Source organism: Rhinolophus hipposideros (assembly GCF_964194185.1).
Source record: "Rhinolophus hipposideros genome assembly, chromosome: X".
Classification (NCBI taxonomy): domain Eukaryota; kingdom Metazoa; phylum Chordata; class Mammalia; order Chiroptera; family Rhinolophidae; genus Rhinolophus; species Rhinolophus hipposideros.
Genome location: NC_138046.1, coordinates 84,490,493 through 84,509,648, shown reverse-complemented (window position 1 = coordinate 84,509,648; position 19,156 = coordinate 84,490,493). Strand labels below are relative to the sequence as shown.

At 39.7% G+C, this 19,156-nt stretch overlaps 1 protein-coding gene across 13 annotated transcripts in view; it reads right to left on the bottom strand.

Annotated features, from left to right (window-relative positions):
- Positions 1-19,156, bottom strand: part of HUWE1 (HECT, UBA and WWE domain containing E3 ubiquitin protein ligase 1) — a 162,086-nt gene that overhangs the window by 53,022 nt on the left and 89,908 nt on the right. For all 13 annotated transcript variants that reach the window (XR_013992927.1, XR_013992928.1, XM_081042339.1 and 10 more), the window contains 10 exons: positions 16,115-16,172; positions 14,947-15,123; positions 10,700-10,945; positions 9,380-9,513; positions 8,544-8,638; positions 6,028-6,219; positions 3,726-3,942; positions 3,201-3,323; positions 2,282-2,519; positions 1,671-1,901 (listed from right to left, as the gene is read on the bottom strand). Coding sequence is in view for 11 of the 13 variants with exons in the window: in XM_081042339.1 (XP_080898465.1) it covers positions 1,671-1,901; positions 2,282-2,519; positions 3,201-3,323; positions 3,726-3,942; positions 6,028-6,219; positions 8,544-8,638; positions 9,380-9,513; positions 10,700-10,945; positions 14,947-15,123; positions 16,115-16,172 (1,711 nt within the window). In the remaining 2 variants the exon portion in view is untranslated. The remainder of the gene's footprint in view (positions 1-1,670; positions 1,902-2,281; positions 2,520-3,200; positions 3,324-3,725; positions 3,943-6,027; positions 6,220-8,543; positions 8,639-9,379; positions 9,514-10,699; positions 10,946-14,946; positions 15,124-16,114; positions 16,173-19,156) is intronic.

Here is a 19,156-nt window from a genome sequence, read left to right as displayed (position 1 = left end):
AGATGTGGTATGTATACATAATAGAATACTACTGTGCCATAAGAAAACATGAAATACTGCCATTTGTGACAACATGAATGGATCTTGAGGTTATTATGCTAAGTGAAGTCAGACAGAAAAAGTCGAGAACCATATGACTTCACTCATATGTAGGATATAAAACTGAAAGCAACAAAGGAACAAGACAAGCAAGCAAAATCTCAGACACAGACAACAGTTTAGTGGTTATTAGAGGGTAAGGGGGAAGAGGGATGGTAGAAAAGGGTAAAGGGGATCAAATATATGGTGATGGAAGGAGAACTGACTCAGGGTGGTGAGCACACAATGGGATATATACATGATGTATTACGGAACTGTACACTTGAAATCTATGTCATTTTACTAACCATTGTCACCTCAATACATTTAATTTAAAAAACAAGAAAGGAACCCTTTCAAGATGGAAACAAATTTTTCTAACTTCACATGAACCGAGAACATTTATAAGGTAAGACATTTGGGTAACATGAATGGATCTTTGTATTTGGTGCTTTCACAGCATTCAAACATTAGAGCTACAGGATGGTACAGATGGTTCTCAATTCCATTCTTTAAGAAAACGGGGCCAGATGGTTATTATCATGAACAGGATTATTCTAATTCAAATGTTGAGATTCACACATAGAAGCAATAATCGGTCCCACTTTTCTGGACAACAAACTGGCAACAGAACAAGAGCCTGAAAAAATGACCAAGGTATTCATTCTACCTCTATGAAATAATCATAAGATGTACAAATTTATATAAAGAGAAACTATACACTACAGCTTTACAACATCAAGTAAGAAAATGAAGATCCAGTAATAAAAGTGACTAAGACGTTAAATCAACCTATTTTCTTAATGACAGCAGTACAATTCTACATGATGATGTTAAGCAGGTAAAAATTAGGCATAGAACTAAGGGATAAAAAAGGGCACAATTGTTATCTCGTGTAGTTACATTATGAATGCCTTTTAAAAAATATTTTGCTGTACTCCCAAATGGTCTTAAAGGGAGCATTTTTTACTGTTATAATAAAAAATGTGACGCGTATATATGGAAGACATATTCGAACAGGACTCTAGACAAAGAGAACACACATAGAAACACACAAATTCCTGGAGGAATATGCTAAAGGCTCTTTTGAGATTGAAATCTCAGGTTCATAAGTGCTTCCCCACCTCCCAACCACCACTGCTTCTAGCTTCCAATTTTCAAAATGTGGGGAAAAAGGTTGAAGGTTAAGTACGGTTTCAGACAGTTCTTGTTGGAGAATAAATTTGGGTCATGATATCCCTGCCCTTCATAGATTAATCAGAAAGAAGCTGAGGACGATTTGCCTCCAAGAACATGTAGCTGCAGCTTACTAAGAATACTTAAAAGAGTTCTAATAATAAACAACAAGCTTGGGAGAACACAAATCTTTTACCCGTTGGAAGCTTTGGGACTACACTCCAGCTTTCTCAGGAGAAAAAATAAATCCTTAAAGAAAGAGCGAAAAATAAACCCTTAGAGAAAGAGCAAGTTTAAACTTTTCTCCTGGCTAACAGGACCAGGCACCCAGTGGCATGTAAACTTAAAAATCCACAAGCGTCACACTCTATCTGGTGGCATAGTCTGGGCCCTGGACTATCCGGCCACCATCCTACCTGTTGCAATTGTTGCTGATTGACTTGAGGCTCTCTGCGGGAGCCACCTTCCTCTTGCCCTGTATCCTCTTCTCCTCGAGACCCCTCCTTCTCTTTACTCAGTCTCTCTCGAATCACAGGTTCTCCTCGGAGGATGTGGCACAGGATGGCCAGCATGGACTCAGCCATTCGCCCGCCATACACTTTGAGGGGTTTCCGGTTCCATAGGTTTTTGATGCAAGTGAAAGCTGCCTGTAAGTTATTTGATAAGCTGTATGAAAATCATTTTGTTTCAATTCAAAGCCCTGGAAGGAATTAAGTCAAAGACCTATGGAATGGTCCTTCCACAATCAGTCTGTGCCAACAACAAAATCCTAGGTCAGTCCTGAAGGGGCCTAAGGAAGCACAGAGCGGGGGCATTTAACCCAACCTGGAAGTTACCAATCTGAAGCTTACAGTTCAAATGTTTACACCACAGAAAATTCTCAAATGGTTTCTATCCCTCTCTGTAATGCAGCCTTATCTGGGAATAGGAACTAATGGTCAAGTTATTTTATTAAGGACAAAACAGAGTGGGAGCTACCTAGTCAGCATGAGAAATTCCTTTTGGTTTTAGAATGCTGAATACTCACTTTCTGAGTTACCACAAGGAAGCGGAGGGCACTGAATTGTGGGAAGTTCTGGACACCTCCGGGCAATTTGGCAGGCAGTGAATGTGGAGATTCAAGCACCGTGGTGGGATTCACCATCTTCTCCACCAGCATAAGCCAGGCATCTAGGAATTCTCCTGTGCCATCAGGTAAGTCTGAATGTTCTAATCCCTCAGCAACAGGAACTTTGCCTCCCATGGACAGAGCCCAATTGAAAGTTCTGAATTCAAATAAGACAAAGTATGGAGACAGAATACCGGTATTTTAGATGGGGTGGTAGTGGTGGAAAGGACAATCAATAGGTTCCCAGTCTACATTGGAAGTACATGTCCATCCTCTTGGAGCTACTGTTTCCAATCTGTTCAACATTCATTAGCTTCACCTTTTTTTGTCTTTATTCTAGCTTTATTGAGATATTATCGGCACATAACATATGTAAGTTTATGGTGTACAATGTGATGATTTGATACATATATATATATATGTATATATATATATATATATATATAGCAAAATGATTTCTTCTAGCATTATTTTTTAAAGCCAAAACAAACAAAAAAGTGAAACTTAAGTTTAAAATTTTAACCAAGAGAAGCAGAAAAATTATCATATTCAGAGAAACAATAGAAAAGGACAAGTCTATTAGAAAAATGTGTACCAGGCACTGGAAACCAAATGAGGAAAAGAGACCCTTACAAACACCTCTAAGACAGGCTAAATCCCACCCTCCAAGGCAGATGGAGACAAATATGGCTGGTTCTTGGAACATAACAGGGTATCCCAATGGGTGTCTGGCTACGTATTCACAGCACAGGTGGCTTAGAAAGTTGTGGGCTGCTAAGGCACACAGAAAAGCCCAAACTCCACGAAATGCTTCTCAGCAAAGCAACTTGATCCTTACTCAAAAAGAGCATTGTGGCCTCCAGAGCAGAGAAATTTCTGCAGCATGAGGTGGTAGGGATATTTCCTCTCATCAAACAGCATCGGGGATGTAAAACCAACTGAACAGATGAAGAATGTCAGCCTGAAAGAGGGAAAAAGCAAAAATTTAACATTCTCTGAGACCGACACTGAAGTAAAGGCAAACTCACACAGAAGCCCAGAGCAAAATTTAAGGTTGCACTGAACTGACTGATAGACGGACTGGAATGCAGGGGGATCACTAGTCTGGTTATTAAAATTTCTAAGGTTTCTAAGTGGCTCCCACCTAGTAAAAAATACAAGGTTATTGAAATGCAGTTGGATTATAAATGATTTTATAATCTATGTTCTAGACTAAGTAGAACCAAAACAAGTCCCTTAAACTGTTTTTGGGGTACAAATCTACAGTAAACGAGGGACCACCAAGGCCTCTAATTCAGTGGCTCACTCTCCATTGAAGTAGAGAAGAAACCAATTCGATTCTGTACCTTAAGCGGAACCTCACCTGAAGCGGGGAGTAGGTGTATATGGTGGAGGCTGCCAAGACAAGCCCTTTGTGAGGAGCTTAGTAAGGGCTGAGGCTGTGGATCGAGCAGCCGGTGTTGGCGCTGTGGTGGTGCTGGCAGCATGATGGCTCCTTCTCTGGCGGACAGGAGACCCCACACAAAGTTTAACGAGGAGTCCAAATAGCTCAGCAAGTGCTCGGCCTAATCTGGAAGAGGCTGGAATCCAAAAGTCAGAATAAGGCTGACAGTATTCTCAGAATTAGTTTCATTAATAACAGACACATTACCATTAATACATTTTTATGACTGACCACTTCCTCCCACACAATACCTAGGAAACACTTGGACTTATCTCTGCATATGAGAGTCCAAAAAGGAAGTTCCACAGGGAATCAATGCCTCTTTCAAAGGCGGGAGAGAGAAATGTCTTGGCATTCAATACATAACAAATGTTGAAAGACAAACAAGGTAAGCACACCGCTAGAAGAAGTATAAACTGAAACCACCTTAGCAGAGAGCAATATAGTAATAAGAACTAGTTAAGTCAATGATTTATTGGATTATGGAGTCACTTAAAATGCCTACAGAGAACTTTAAAAATGGCAAAAACGTTAATGACTTAGACCAGAAAAGATCATATGTATTATATATTGTCTGATCACATTGCATATATGGTCGCCAAATGAAAAAATATTGCTAGGAAAATCATACAACTTTTAAGCGGCTTTCTTAAGGTATTAGGTAGATAATAAGTATTTCAAATTTTCATTTTTTGTAGGCTGCTTTTTGGTATATATTGAAGCAAAAAGGCAGAATCCAGGGGCAGCCGGTTAGCTCCTTTATAGAACGTGGTGTGTTTTAAGAACAAGGTTGCCGGTTTGATCCCCACATGGGCCACTGTGAGCTGCCCCCTCCACTAGATTGAAACAACTACTTGACTTGGAGCTGATGGGTCCTGGGAAAACACCCTTACGTTAAAAAAAAAAAAAAAGCAGAATCCAAATATAAACATGTAAAAGTAAATGTGTAGAAAAATGGAAAGAAAATATGTCTAAACACAATATATTTGGGTATTAGCTTGCTTTTCTTAAAATATTTTGTGTACTTGATACTTGCACTGGCTGGGTAGAAACCTCTATGTATGTCTAGACTCTGAAAACCTGATGCATCCAAACAATAAGTTTGAGCTTTTTCATCACTGCCTTCAGATGAACAGACAGCAAAGTAGCTCAAACGTAGTCAGCAAGGGTAAGAGGAAAATAAAAGGCCAGTACCAACAGAGAAATAGACATCAAAAGCATGGGCTGGACCCACACAGAAACCCCAGAATGTTCCAAGGCCACTGTAGTCTAAGGGGTCTAACAAAGAAGGAAAGGGGAGCTAAAACATGAGTAATCTTCTTGGATGGTCAGTTTTCCTTCAATTTGGAGTAATGCTGGTAGACTTTCAAATTAAAACAAAAGGAGCAGCATTAAACAAATTAGAACAAGTGTAAAATTCAAGGGGGGGTTTAAGGCAACAAATGGAAAACACCACAGGTCATTTTCTTTTTGCTTTTGGGCAGAGCTCCAGGTGCCGAGAAGTTATGTATTCACATTTCTCTACATTAAGGAAAGTGGCAAATGTTGAGAGACATAAGAAATCGATCCCCCAAACATTTATATTACATTAGGGGGCAAAAGATGGCAAAGACAGACTAGTGTGTGGCTTTAATGTGGTCTTGTGTCATGTTAATAATGTAGTTTCTACAGAGCTGCCAAAATGACGTTTTAAAAGCACAAGTCAACCATGTCACTTGATGGCTATGTTTAAGGGACAGAGAGGAGAAGAGGAAAGTGGGTGGAGTGGCCAGACAAGTACCTGGAAAGCAGGAGAGCTCAATACCACAAAAGTCAAGAAAAGAGCATTTAAGGAGGAGGTGGTGGGTCAATTAACATGCTGCAGAGAAGTGACAAAGGGACTGGAAGGTATCCAATAGAACTCAGGCAACAAGAAGGTTACAGGTACCTTGGTAAGACATGGTAGAAGCAGAAGGCATTTGCAGTAGGTGAAGAATGAACAAGAAGGAAGGAATTAAAGATGAGAGGTGGATGGCTTTCAAGAAGTGATTCTCTTACCTCTGTAGCCCTAACAGTTAGTACAGAGCCTGTCACATAGTAGACACTCAATGAAGTACACCTAAAAATGACCCACCAACGTTTAAAACTTCCTTAGAGGAAATAACAGTCTTACCAACTCAATTTGTTTAAGCTCTGGTTAAAGCTCTAAAAGTCAGAAAAGAAGGTAAAGGAACTCTCCCACCTGACAATAAAGGCTTGATTTGCTTGATTCTAGCAGCCATGGCAGGTGTGATTTTAGATTTGCCCTTAGAGTCTGAAGCAGTAGGTTCATCTGTCTCCATAGGAGCCAATGTGTCACCGTCAAGCCCAATGCCTTCCAATAAGCCTTGGGTAGAAGCATCCATACTTCCAGCTGCTGCATCCTGTTCCCCATCTGTAGACATAAGAGGGGACCCATAAGACCATGCTGAGCCACTATTTACCTGCTTCACTGTTCTGAGGAGTCCCAAGAAAGAGCAACCCATGGCGCTTGCTCTTCTTTAAATAAATGTCCATCATTTCCTAAATGTGAAGAGAAAAAAAAACAAAAAAAATCCAAAACTCTACTGATATGCTTCTCTCCTTAGAGCCGCTTTTAGCTAATACTGACATCTTCCAATGAGAGCTTATGAATAGTCTTAACCCAGGACTACTCTGGAAGACTATAGGTACTGGATGATGCGAGGGGTACCTGTCATATAGACTACCATGTGCATGGGACCCCCAAGCTGTCAGGCGTAGGCATGGCTAGAATTTTATAGTTTGGTAATAAACTCACATTGGACATCACAGATTACCACTGTGGAAAAATGTTTCCTAGCTTGTAGCATTTAAGATTTTTGTATATGAATGTGTGTGTGCGTGTGTGTTCGCACACGCACACTCTTACATTTAAAAATTGGCTTTAGGCAAACTTCTAAAACACATCACCAAATTTTCTGGAAAAACTGTGAAAACGGAGTCATCTTTCTTAAATGTGTGAAAGACATCGCAGGGGAAAAATTAATTATTTTACTTTCTTTGATTTAAATTTGGTATATTTTGACTAAATTTGAGATTTTAATTTTTTGGATTTGGTACATTTTCTCCAAAACCTTGCCACAGGTGTGTATATATTTTATTAATGCTGTTCCCTCTCCCATACCAGCGGTCAGGTAAGTCTTTGTTTGTTGTTTCACAAGTTATGTCTGCTTTATTACTTCCTATCTAGTAATTTCAGTATAATTTTTAAACATTATCTGTTAAGTTTTTATACATAAAATTATCTTCATTGCTTTAACAGTTTATCAAATGTATTTCCTTCCTGATGTACAATACAGAAGAAAAAACTTTCTACAAAGTTGCTTTTACTAATTTTAGGTTTGTTGCATTAGGGTCAGAAAATTGTGCATGATTTCTGCCTACTGAAATTTGGAACTTTTGTGCTACAATATAAAATCTATTTTCTAAAATAGCACTGTCCAACACAAATATGATGTGAGCCACAATATTTTAAATTTTCTAGTAGCCACATTAAAAAGTTAAAAAGAAACAGGTACAATTTTTATAATAATGCTTAACCCAATATAACATTTTTTCTTTCAACATGTACATCAAATATAAAAACTAAGATTTTATACTTTTATACTAAGTATTAAAAAACAGGTATCTATTTTATACTTTATAGCACGTCTCAATCAAGACACTAAATTTTCATTAAAATAAATGATCTGTTTACATTTCATATAATTTAGTTGGAAAAAAAGATTCACGTACCCGAGTTGTTCCAAACATACTTAAAAGTCTTCGAACAACTGAACACGGTAACAGCTGTTACATTTAAATTAATAAAGATTAAAAACTCAGTTCACCCCACCCAACCTATCACTTCATCTTAACTGTATTATTTGCAACAACTCTTTCCAAATAAGGTCATATTCTGAGGTGCTGGGGCGGGGGGAGGCACATTTCAAGCCATAACACTTTCCCCTTAACAAGAGGAAAGAAAGAAAAAGAGAGGGCGAGACAGAGAACAAGAAAGGGAAGGAGGGAGGAGGGAAGGGGGAGAATAAAGAAGAAAAAACTTTGTTTTTCAGGTAGTTGTACTAGCTACATTGAACTAGCTACAAAGTATTCAGCAGTCACTCAAGGCTACATACTGGACAGTGGTTCTAAAGTGTTCCAGTTACTTTAAAACAATCATTTACCATTTTTAACCTATGAAATTAAGCTTCTGAAAAATAAACATACAAAAAAATTAATGTCCCACCATACCCTTTGATACAGTAATTTCTAGGAATCGATCTTACCACTAGTATAAAACTACATCTGAAGATGTTCGTTTTTCAAAATAGTACCTCAGGAACTAAACAGAGAATGATTAATTCATGGTACCTTTACATGACACTCAAAGTGAAAAGAGATCTATGAAACAGTGTTCCTAAGATAATTGCAACTATGTTAATAAAATATATCCTCAGGGAAAAAAATTAGGCAGACACTTCCAAAGTATTGTTTTGTGGTACAAATATGGGAGATTCTTCTTTCTACTACATCTTCTAATTTTTATGGTTGTGTGTATATATTTTTCTAGAAAAAAATGAGTAAAACCAGTTTATTTTTAAAATAATTAAAAATCAATGAAAGGAAAAAAGTTGAGGAATACAGATGACAGAGCTAACCAAACTTATAGACAGAGAAAACTTAAGAATGACTAAGATTTTAGTTTCTTGGAGTTACCTGATCTTTTTCCGCCCTGGGTCGTACCTGCCTTCTCATCCTTTGGAACCAGCTTCTGCATGTCTGCCTGGCCAAATTCACATCCAGACGGTAGGCTGCAACAAGAGAAACAGTGAGCTCATCTCCTATGTTGTGCTTGGTTGGTCTCTAATCTGCTTGGCTGACACTATCCTCTCCTATAGCAGGTAAGTAAACCTAATAAAACACCTGCAGTGACCGAGTTCCTGAGGTATCAACTCAACAAGGTTTCTAACTCAACTTTTTAGATCTAACAATAGGACCAAATTTGAAATACCTACCATGTTGACATACCAGAATTGGGATATCAAAGATGCACAGGATGACACTTTTTGTAAGCAAGCCCCTAGGTTGGTTAAGTGGGAAGGACAATGCTATGGACTGAATGTTTTCCCCCCTCGAAATTCACTGTTGAAATCCTACAGCCCGATGTGATGGTATTATTAGGAAAGGCCTTTGGCAAGTGCTTAAGTCACGTGAGCAGTCCTCACAAACGGGACTCCTATCTTTAGTCCTTTCTGCCACGTGAGGATATAACAAGAAGTGTGCAACCTGCAAGAGGGTCCTAAGCCAGCCATGCTGGCACCATCTCAGACTTCCAGCCTCCAGAACTGTGAGCAACAAATTCCTGCTGTTTATAAGGACCCAATCTGTGGTATTTTGTTATAGCAACTGGACTGGACAGGACAGACAAGGGAGCCTCGGAGCTCCTGACTATAACCTTCTATCCTGGACCAAAGCTACATACTCCAGGCTCACTGAGCTTAGCTTCTATTATGAAAGACAACAGAGATAACAAGAGATAACCATTCCCTTACCTGTTTGGGGTACACAGGGAGAGGAGGACAGTGCTTTCCCACACCAGGGAACAGTAGAGCTGGCTCAGTTTGCTCAGAACACTCAGACCCAACTGGGAGCCCCACTGGTTTACAGAGATGGAACGAATTTCACTCTGCAACAAAGTAAAAAAGAAGGTGATCTTTGGGGTGCCCTCTGAACAATTATATTCAAAATCAACTTCCAGCTATTTAAGAAAGATACGGAATTCTATTTTTCCTTCTTTGTTATTCTCACAGCTGTCTATTTCATCAAAATTTCCACACTTAATATCCCAGTTTCACAAGGTATTCTCTTACAATATTTATAATCTCCCTAACATTTGTTCTCATTGCTTTTTGTAAAATGAAAAGACAGGAGTCATAGCCAACTCTGTTTTTCTAAATCAAAGAAAGTTTTGTAGATTCACTGACAGCTTTCTAATTTTTTTAAGTGTGAGGGCGTGCTGTTTTCCTCTTATTTTAACAAATATTTGGATTTAATTCCTTGAATTAAACATTTCATTTTATTTTGATTTTATTTAATAAAGAAAAAGGCATAAAAACAGGCAAGTCCCTAGGTTTTGTTAGTCTAATTATTATCTAAATTGTTTATAACTGCTTTTCATTTGATTTGATTCAATGAATATACTCCTGCTCAACAGCATAAAACAGGGCCGCTAAAATGTTATACCATTAATCTTTAGAATTGATTACCTGAATCAAATGAGAACTAAAGGTAGTAAAACTGTGAGCACACAAAACAAAACCACCTTTCTGGAACCATAAGAGGAAGCTCACAGCCATAGGGTTTGATATTTAGGAAGTCTTTTGTAATCTCTGTTAATTACCACTGACTTAAACATTCTGTGGTCAAGTTTCCTTCTAACCATCCTACTATCAGGCCTTCATGCATTTGCAGAAAGATTAGGATGTAACAGGCCAGATGAGCACCCAATTGATGCTTGCCTGCTAAAAAGTTTAACTATACATCCCAGTTGGCCTTCATGGATGTTACAGATCTATGTGTTATTTACACCAACCTCTTTCACTTTCAAGAAGATCCAGTTCATGAGATAAACTATATGGTCACCCAACTTCTAATGAAAAAAAAATACTACCGGACAACAACTTAAAGCATAAACCCAAGCCACCCACCAAAAAACAAACGAACAAACAAACAAATAAAATCTCACCCTAAAACTGTTCTTTCAGCAGCTAGCCCAGGTAGAACTGATAAGCACAGTAAGATGCGCCAGGTACATGCCCTGGGTATTTCATTGGCTTGAAAACCAACATATCCACCCCTAAGGTAATTCTTACCTGTCCAACTCTGCAAGTATGAACAAACATCATGATGTAGGCATGGGCAGCAGTGAGTGCATGCAGCAGAGGTGTGGCCTGAGCTGAGAGGGTAGCATCAGCAACGTTGCCAGCACAAGCCAGTTCTCGCAACAACACTGAGCCTCCAGGGGATTCAATTGGGCGATGTAAAGGCTCCAAGGAGGAGAGGATGGAGTCCAACTGGAGGAGACCCTCTTGGAGGACTTTGGGTTCATGCGACAGTGTCTGAAAAAAGAAGATTAAAGCATTAATGTATAATGAACTTCAGATGCGTCAAGTCTTTACTAGTCACAATAGAAGAAGTGGAAGGCAAGTCTCACAAATTTCACATTTGGCCATGGCCTCTCACTTGGTAAATAGTGGAGTCAAAGTATAAATGCAGGTACGACATCTCTCAACTCCTTCTTTTAAAGCAACGCATTACTTCTCTCAAACGAAAGGCTTTTAAACATGGTAAGCCAATCATATTCAAAAATTTGTGATGGCCAAACTAGAATACTGCTATAGATAGGACTCCATGCTGTAAGATGAATTCCAAATTTTGCTCAACAGGGAGCAATGTTAGGCAAGATTCTAAACTATGGAAGTCAGCCACTATTATAAATGTTTTTTTCTTCCCATAATAAGGGAGACGATTCTAGGATTGGCATCAGCTAATCAATTTGTTTTATGAGACAACTCAAAGATTATATAGCACTTGTAATTACTTTTTGAGTCTTCAGAAAAATCTGAGAGTAAAACGCTATCACTTGCCATTCTAAGATATGAGAAGTGCCTTTCCTATGGCTTTAAATAAATCTATCCACGTTCACACAGTATTTTAGAGGTAGAATAAAGATGGAGCAATTCTTTTTCTCCTCTTAGTTATGAATAGCACTCCATTAAATATTATCAAAGAGTAAAGGAAAATACTACACTTGATCTTGGCCAAAAGGTCAAAACCACAATGGGATTATCACCTCACACCTGTTAGAATGGCTATCATCAACAAGACAAATACAAGTGTTGGAGAGGCTGTGGAGAAAAAGTAACCCTCATACACTGTTGGTGGGAATGTACATTGGAGCAGCCACTACAGAAAACAGTGTGGAGGTTCCTCAAAAAATTATGAATAGAATTACCATATGACCCAGCAATCCCTCTCCTGGGTATCTACCCAAAATATCTAAAACCATTTATCCATAAAGATGTATGTACTCCGATATTCACTGCATTATTTATAGTAGCCAAGACATGGAAACAACCAAAGTGTCCTTCGAGATATATACATACATACATACATACACGCACATGCGTGCACACACACAAATGGAATATTACTCTGCCATATAAAAGATGAAATACTGCCATTTGTGACAACATGGATGAATCTTGAGATTATTAGGCTAAGCGAAGTAAGTCAGACAGAAAAAGTCAAGAACCATATGACTTCTCTCATATGTGAGACATAAAACTGAAAGCAACAAAGGAACAAGACAAACAAAGAAACAAAAACTCATAGACAGAGACAACATTTTAGTGGTAACAGAGGATAATGCGGAAGGGGGGACAGCAGAAGAGAGTAAAAGGGGTCAAATATATGGTGATGGAATAAGAACGGACTCTGGGTGGTGAGCAAACAATTTGATTTACACATGATGTATCATAGAACTGTATACTTGAAACCTATGTAATTTTACTAACCATTGTTACCCCAATAAATTTAATTAAAGAGTAAAGCAAAATGAAACATTAAATGCAGATATGCAAGCAGATGTGATTTTTAGTAGAAATTACTTATTACTGCACAACCCAGCTACTAAGAGAGCTTCGAAGATTTAACGCAATCCCTGTAAAAACCCCAATGGCATTTCCTCCCCTACCCCCCCCCCCCGCCCCCACTCCAGTTCAAGCCCTTGTTTCTCTGTCTAGTTGTGTAGGACACAGCTCCCTGGCCCACGCTGGTATTATGAGCCTTGCGCTCCCCAGGCTTAGGCAGTCGGTCGCCGGTCCGCTGATCACAGCAGCTCTCCCGGGCTGCCAGCCACTCACGATGGCTGCCAGCCACTCCAGGCAGCACAAGGCAGCCCACCTCTAGGGAGAGCTGTTGTTCACAATCTTAGTTATAGAGGGCGCAGCTCACTGGCCCATGTGGGAATCGAACCGGTGACCTCGGCGACCTCAGCGTTAGGAGCTCAGCGCTCCAACCACTGGAGCCACTGGGCCAGACCCATTTTTTGTTTTCAACAGAAATAAAGCATCCCCATAAACCCTTGCATATATGGTCAAATGATTTTTGACAAGGGCGCAATAGGGAAAAGGAGACTCTTCAACAAATGATGCTGGGAAAATGGAATATCCACAGGCAAAAGAATGAAGTTGGACTTTAACTTTCACCATATAAAAAATTAACTCAAAATAGATCAAAGACCTACATGTAAGCGCTAAAAGTATAAAACCGCCTAGAAGAAGTTGTAGGGTAGGTAAGAGCTCCATATTAGATTTGGCAGTGATTTCTTATATAGGACACCGAAAACAAGGCAACGAAAGTAAAAAAGCGATAAACTAGACTTTTTCAAAATTAGAACCTTTTGTGTACCAAACAAAACTATCAACAGAGTGAAAAGGCAACCCATGGAATGGGAGAAAATATTTGCAGGTTATTTATCTGTTAAGGGATTAACGCCCCCAAATATGTAAAGAACTCCTATAACTCAACAACAAACAACAGCCACAATAAAAAATGGACAAAGGACCTGAATAGACATTTCTCCAAAGATTTTCAGACAGCCAATAAGCATATGACCGATGCTCTATGTCACTCATTAAGGACATGCAAATCAAAACCACAGATTTCACTTCACACCCACAGGGTGGGCTACTATCAAAAATCCAGAAAGTAACAAGTGTTGGTGAGGAAGTGGAGAAATTGGAACCCTTGTGCATTGCTGGTTGAAATGCAAAATGTGGAGCTGCTATGGAAGGAAAACAGCATGGTGGTTCCTCAAAAAATTAAAAACAGAATTAACATACGATCCAGCAATCCTACTTCTGGGTATATAACCAAAAGAACTGAAAGCAGGATCTCAAGGATCTCACTTATAGGAGGGATCTAAAGAAGTGAAACTCAGAATCAGAGAATAGAATGAATGATGTTTGCGAGGGGCTGGCGGGAAATGTGGAGATGTTGGTCAAAGGATACAAATTTTCAGTTATAAGATGAATGGCTTCTGTGGATTGAACTTACAATATGGTGACTCTAGTTTAATAATACTGTATTATATACTTCAAATTTGTTAAGAGTAGAACTTAAGTGTTCTCAACACACACACACACACACACACACACACACCCAGTCTTGAAATATTCACACACTCACATTCACAGCAGCATTAATTCACAATAATAGCCAAGAGGTGGAAGAAGCCCAAATGTTTGTTGATGAATGAATGGATAAACAAAATGTGGTTTACACACAAAATGGAGTAAACTGAGCCTTTAAAAAGGAAATTGTGCCAAATGCTACTACATGCATGAATCTTAAAGACACTGTGCTAAGCAAAATAGGCCAGTCACAGAAAGACAAATACCTTATGAGTTACACTTACATGAGGTACCTAGAACAGTCAAACTCATAGACAGAAAGTAGAATGGTGGTTACCAGGAGCTGAATGGTGCTGTTACCAGGGGCTGAGAGGGAGATGGGGAGTCGTTGCTTAACATGCATAGAAGTCGAACAATGTGAATGTACTTAAGACTACTGAACTGTACTCAAAAATGGTTAAAGTGGTAAATATCAAGTTATGTGTATTTTACCATTTAGGCAAAATTTGTTCAATAAACTACAGGTCAATTATGCTTAAAATACACGACTATCAAGTTTGAAAAAGGAGAAAAACCAGCTAAACAACCATCAGACTGTGTTAAAAGCACCCACGACAAAGGATGACACACTAAAAAACCCTGGCTCCGAAGCTTTCTTGGAGATAGTTCCATCCAATAAACTCAAATGTTAGAACTATATACTAAACCCAAGAACAAAGAACAAATACTTCACTTTTTCAATGAGAAGTAACCGTGGCACACTATTAGTTACAAAATTAACTTGCGGTAGTACATTCACCACAAATTTCACCATTATTTTTCAGTTCAAGGAAAAGGGAGACCACAATAAAAACACGTACACGTAAGCATTGCAATATTGACTTCTAAAAAGAAATGAAAATATTTAGCCAGATGCTTCTTACCAATATGGATTTGCAGACACCTGCAACAGCCTGACAGGCTGCGGATGTGGGAAAATCAATAGGCAGATTGGGAAGACCCAAAATGGTAACCAAAGGCAAGAGGCCTTTCTGATTCACAAATTCCTGGCAGTGGTCATCTGTTGTATTGTTGCTCAGAATAGATTCCACAAATTTCATCTAGGTAACGAAAATTAAAAAAAAAAAGTTACAGCCTGACACTTGGCATTAAAAGGCCAGTTTGAAATAAGGATGGGGTAGCCCTGTAGTCACAAAATCAGTATTTTCTAGAATACCTAAAACCTCAGGTAAACAGGGACAGATATATGATATGGACCCTAAACATCCAGAAAATAAAGAATAATTATTTCTTACCAATCTACCTTTTCAGCCACACCTAATGTCATATAACTTGAGAGCACAGTGAGGTGAACTGTGAGGCTCAGGGCCACAGGAATTGCTCAGGAATTAGTGTCAGAATCAGGTCTAATCTCTTAATTTCCTCATTTAGTGCTCCTATGATAATGTGTTGCCTCTCCCCTGGAAACAAACATGGACACTTTCCCTCAAATGTGCTCATTATGCAAATGAAACCGAAAACTCTAGAGGAGTGATTCGGACCAAATAAAGAATTTTGTTTAAGGGTAGAAACGTGAAATGTGGGCAACAAACACACAGGCACAAGAAAAACCATCTCGGGAAGTCATGGAAGTGCTAAATGGGCTAGAACAAATGCTAAGTGGACTTCCCCATATATGTAAACATTTACGGGAACAGTCGAACTGTTCATTTTTTCCTGTGAGATACACAGGAAGTTAAAAGAAAAGAACACACTAATTTTTTTTTTTAAAAGATAAGTTTATGGGGAAAAAGTGTTAGATACTTTCAAAGATAATACTTGATTGGCTTATCAAGGCCCACTCTCTATTTGGATTCTAATGGGGAATGGTAACAACAAACAGAAAATTGGGAATATTGTAAAAAGAGAGACTGTTGGCTAATTTTTGGCAAACCAGTCTCACAGAACAAGGTTTGAAATCTTTCCCCATTGCTCCACATTTTAAGGGCTCCAGTGAAAATAAAAACACAGAAATCACTGGATTATTTTGTAACCCCATATTTTTCAGAAAAGCACACACCTTTATTCATTTGACCCCACCATGACTCTTACCACATTAAGGATGTAATCCATGAGGGGAATAGGAATACGTTCCTCAGTACCAACAACCCTGTTAAGGGAGAAAAGAATGAGTTACACAGAAATTCAAAATACCAGTGCAAGAGAACAAAGAGAGGAATGGGACACAGAATGAAATGCTAGGCCTTTTTCTAAGTTAGACTTAACAGCCTTTAGTGTATGTATATATGTACGTGTGTGTGTGTGTGTGTACATATATACATACATACATACATACATATATATATATGTATGTATGTATGTATCTCATAAAAAAAAATAAGAGTTGCAATCAATTCTGCAACTAGCTTTCCTAGCCTGACTAGGTTGAGATCATTAAAGGAAAAACCCAACCTTCACAAACCCAGCAGGCATATCGCAAAGAAATTACCCTATCTTAGGCAAACTACCATAGGAGTTTCATATCAATATGAAAATACTAAAAATAAGCAAGTGTAATTAAGAGACTACTGAAACATTTGCTTAAAGAAGGAGCTCAAGAAACAAATTCATAAACATTGTACCACATTCTTGTATAAGGTTTAGTTACAGAGCAGGGAATGCAATTTAATTTTGCTCAAAATCCCATGCTTAGACTGACAAACCATTTCAGAACAAAGTTGGTCAAAGATGAAGTCAACACCCAAGGCCTCCTTCTCTAACAATCTCTGTGCTTGTGTCACAACTGTTCCTAAACTATCCAAAAATAGTGATCAGGTCTTTTGCTTCAGATGCTTCAATGTTGTGCTGCAGATGAAAAGGCTGCAATAGTGCCATAGCCACAGAAAATGCAACCTTTTAGTTCAATGGCTACATCTTGGCATTTGCAAGACACAAACAGGGGAAAAACCCACAAGTGTACTGAAATGAAACTAAGTGATAAAACTTGAGTGAAAAAAGGAGTGCTTTGCATATAGGCCCTTGGAACAGATTTTAGGGGAAAAGGCAGAGATGGAAGAAGGGACAGGAAGTGGGGAAAGAGAAGGCAAAAAAAAAGTTGGCAAAAATCTAATAATTTTCATCTCTGAGCAAGAGAAAACGTGAATAAAGGTTTGCTAGGCACAAGGACATTTGGGCAGAAAAATCTAGACAACAGTGGAAAACCATCACAAATGGCTCCACTGATGAAATATACAGAGCTAGGATGAACACGCCCAATAGAGAATTTCAGAAAGAGCTTTGTATAAAGAACCCAAAAGATAGGAGTGAAATGATTAAGGGGGGGAAAAAAATCACAAAGCTTCCCCCCCCCTTTTTTTAAGTCAACTGCATTTAATATCTTCTTTCTTTTTCCCAAAGCTTTCCTTGACTATGCAACATTTGCAGCGTTCCCTGCTACTCATACCATTACCCTGCTACTCATACCATTACCTACCCGAGCTGGATTTCACCTCCTTGGAAAGAGCCCCGAGATCCATCTCTACAGCTAAGGAGCACAGGTGTGGCTCTAGCCCAGTGACACACCTTTGTAGAAGCCAAACATAATGGCAAACAGCCAAGGCAATAGCACAAAATGGGACCCAAGTACTTCATTCATTTGCTAAATGGCAGCTGGGGAGAATAAGAGAGAAAAAAACCAACAGACTACAAACTTGGTCATTAACCGCTTTTCTCCCTACCCTCATTTTTTGGCTTCCAGGCTCAGGAGGTCATATACGAATAGTAAAAATGATCAATTATCTCTACTACAAATCCCTCTACCAACTGGTTTTAAGAAAAACATCACTCAATTCTTAACCTTAAATGAAACTTTGACCCATAGTATTTTTGAAACAATAAAAGACTGCATACCTATGATGAATGAAACAATTTACCTTAACTGTCAAATTAAAAACATCCTGTCTCTTCCTCCCTCTCCAAAACATGCACACATTTCCCAACTCAATTTTACTCTGGTCAATTTTATGTGTATTTATGGTGCAGAAGCCCTTAATGAGAAGTAAAGGAGGATTCCAGTTGTCATAGTGCAGTGTATAATACAACAGACCTCTGGGGACAGAGCCAGGAGTGCAGTTTCCAAGCTTGTGGCCTCACGTGGAAAGGTGCTGGCTCAGGTGGTAAATGGCCATCAACTGTGATCGGATGGCCGTCAACTGTGGCTAGTTGGCCGTCAGCTGTAACCAGTGAGCCATTGGCCACTAATATAACTGCTGTGGCTACGCTAGCAGCAAATGGGGGCTAGCAAGAAGGTGGTGGCTGAGCCTGCAAGCGGCAGAGTGCGGATTGTGGATTGCAGAGAGGCGGATTGCAGCTAGCAAATGGGGAGTCGGTCAGTTGGCAGAAAAGCGGACAGCAGGTCGCACGTCGTGTGAATCCAGCCTCCAGTGAGACCAGTGGTATGACTCCCCTACCTATGGCTCCGTGGGTGTTCCTTTTTGGCCTCACCATGTCCTGCGTTCTTATGTGGGGTGCGGGAGCAGAGACCCCGCCTGATACCCCGCACGACAAATGGCACAGCGAGCAGGGTACGGTGCCGGCCAAAGCTCTCCAGTGCATGGTGGAGCAGTTTGTGCGTTTGAAAGCTCAGTCTCAGGAAGACCAGGAGGAGCAGCTGCTGGAGAGCTGGACCCCCGTGGAGGGGTGGGAAGACGTGGACGGTTCTCCAACCAGCATAGGCCGGAGAAAGCGAAGGTCGTTGTGGCCCTGTGGGCTGAGAAGTGCTTGCTGAGGCAGCCAGGATGCAGGACTTGTAGTCCCAGGAGGAGACACTTGCTGAGTCCTCCATGAGAGATGAGGGTGAGGTCAAGGTCGTCCCTCATCCCCAGGACAGCCCTGGCATATGACTGGACTATGGAGAATTGCCTTCTATCCCTGATTTAATGGACCGTTTGACTGTTTGGGAACATACCACCATGTAGTGGGACTGGCAGATGTTTGCTTTTGTGTCTTGACTGGCGGCCATTGATAATATGTAAGCACCTTGATGTGAGCCGCTGTTGTTCCAGCACGGTACCCTGAGAGGCCCAGAGAGTGGCAGTGCCCTGAGAGGCCCTGGCTGTGCCCGGGAGACTAGTGGTACCTTAAGAAACCCAGGAA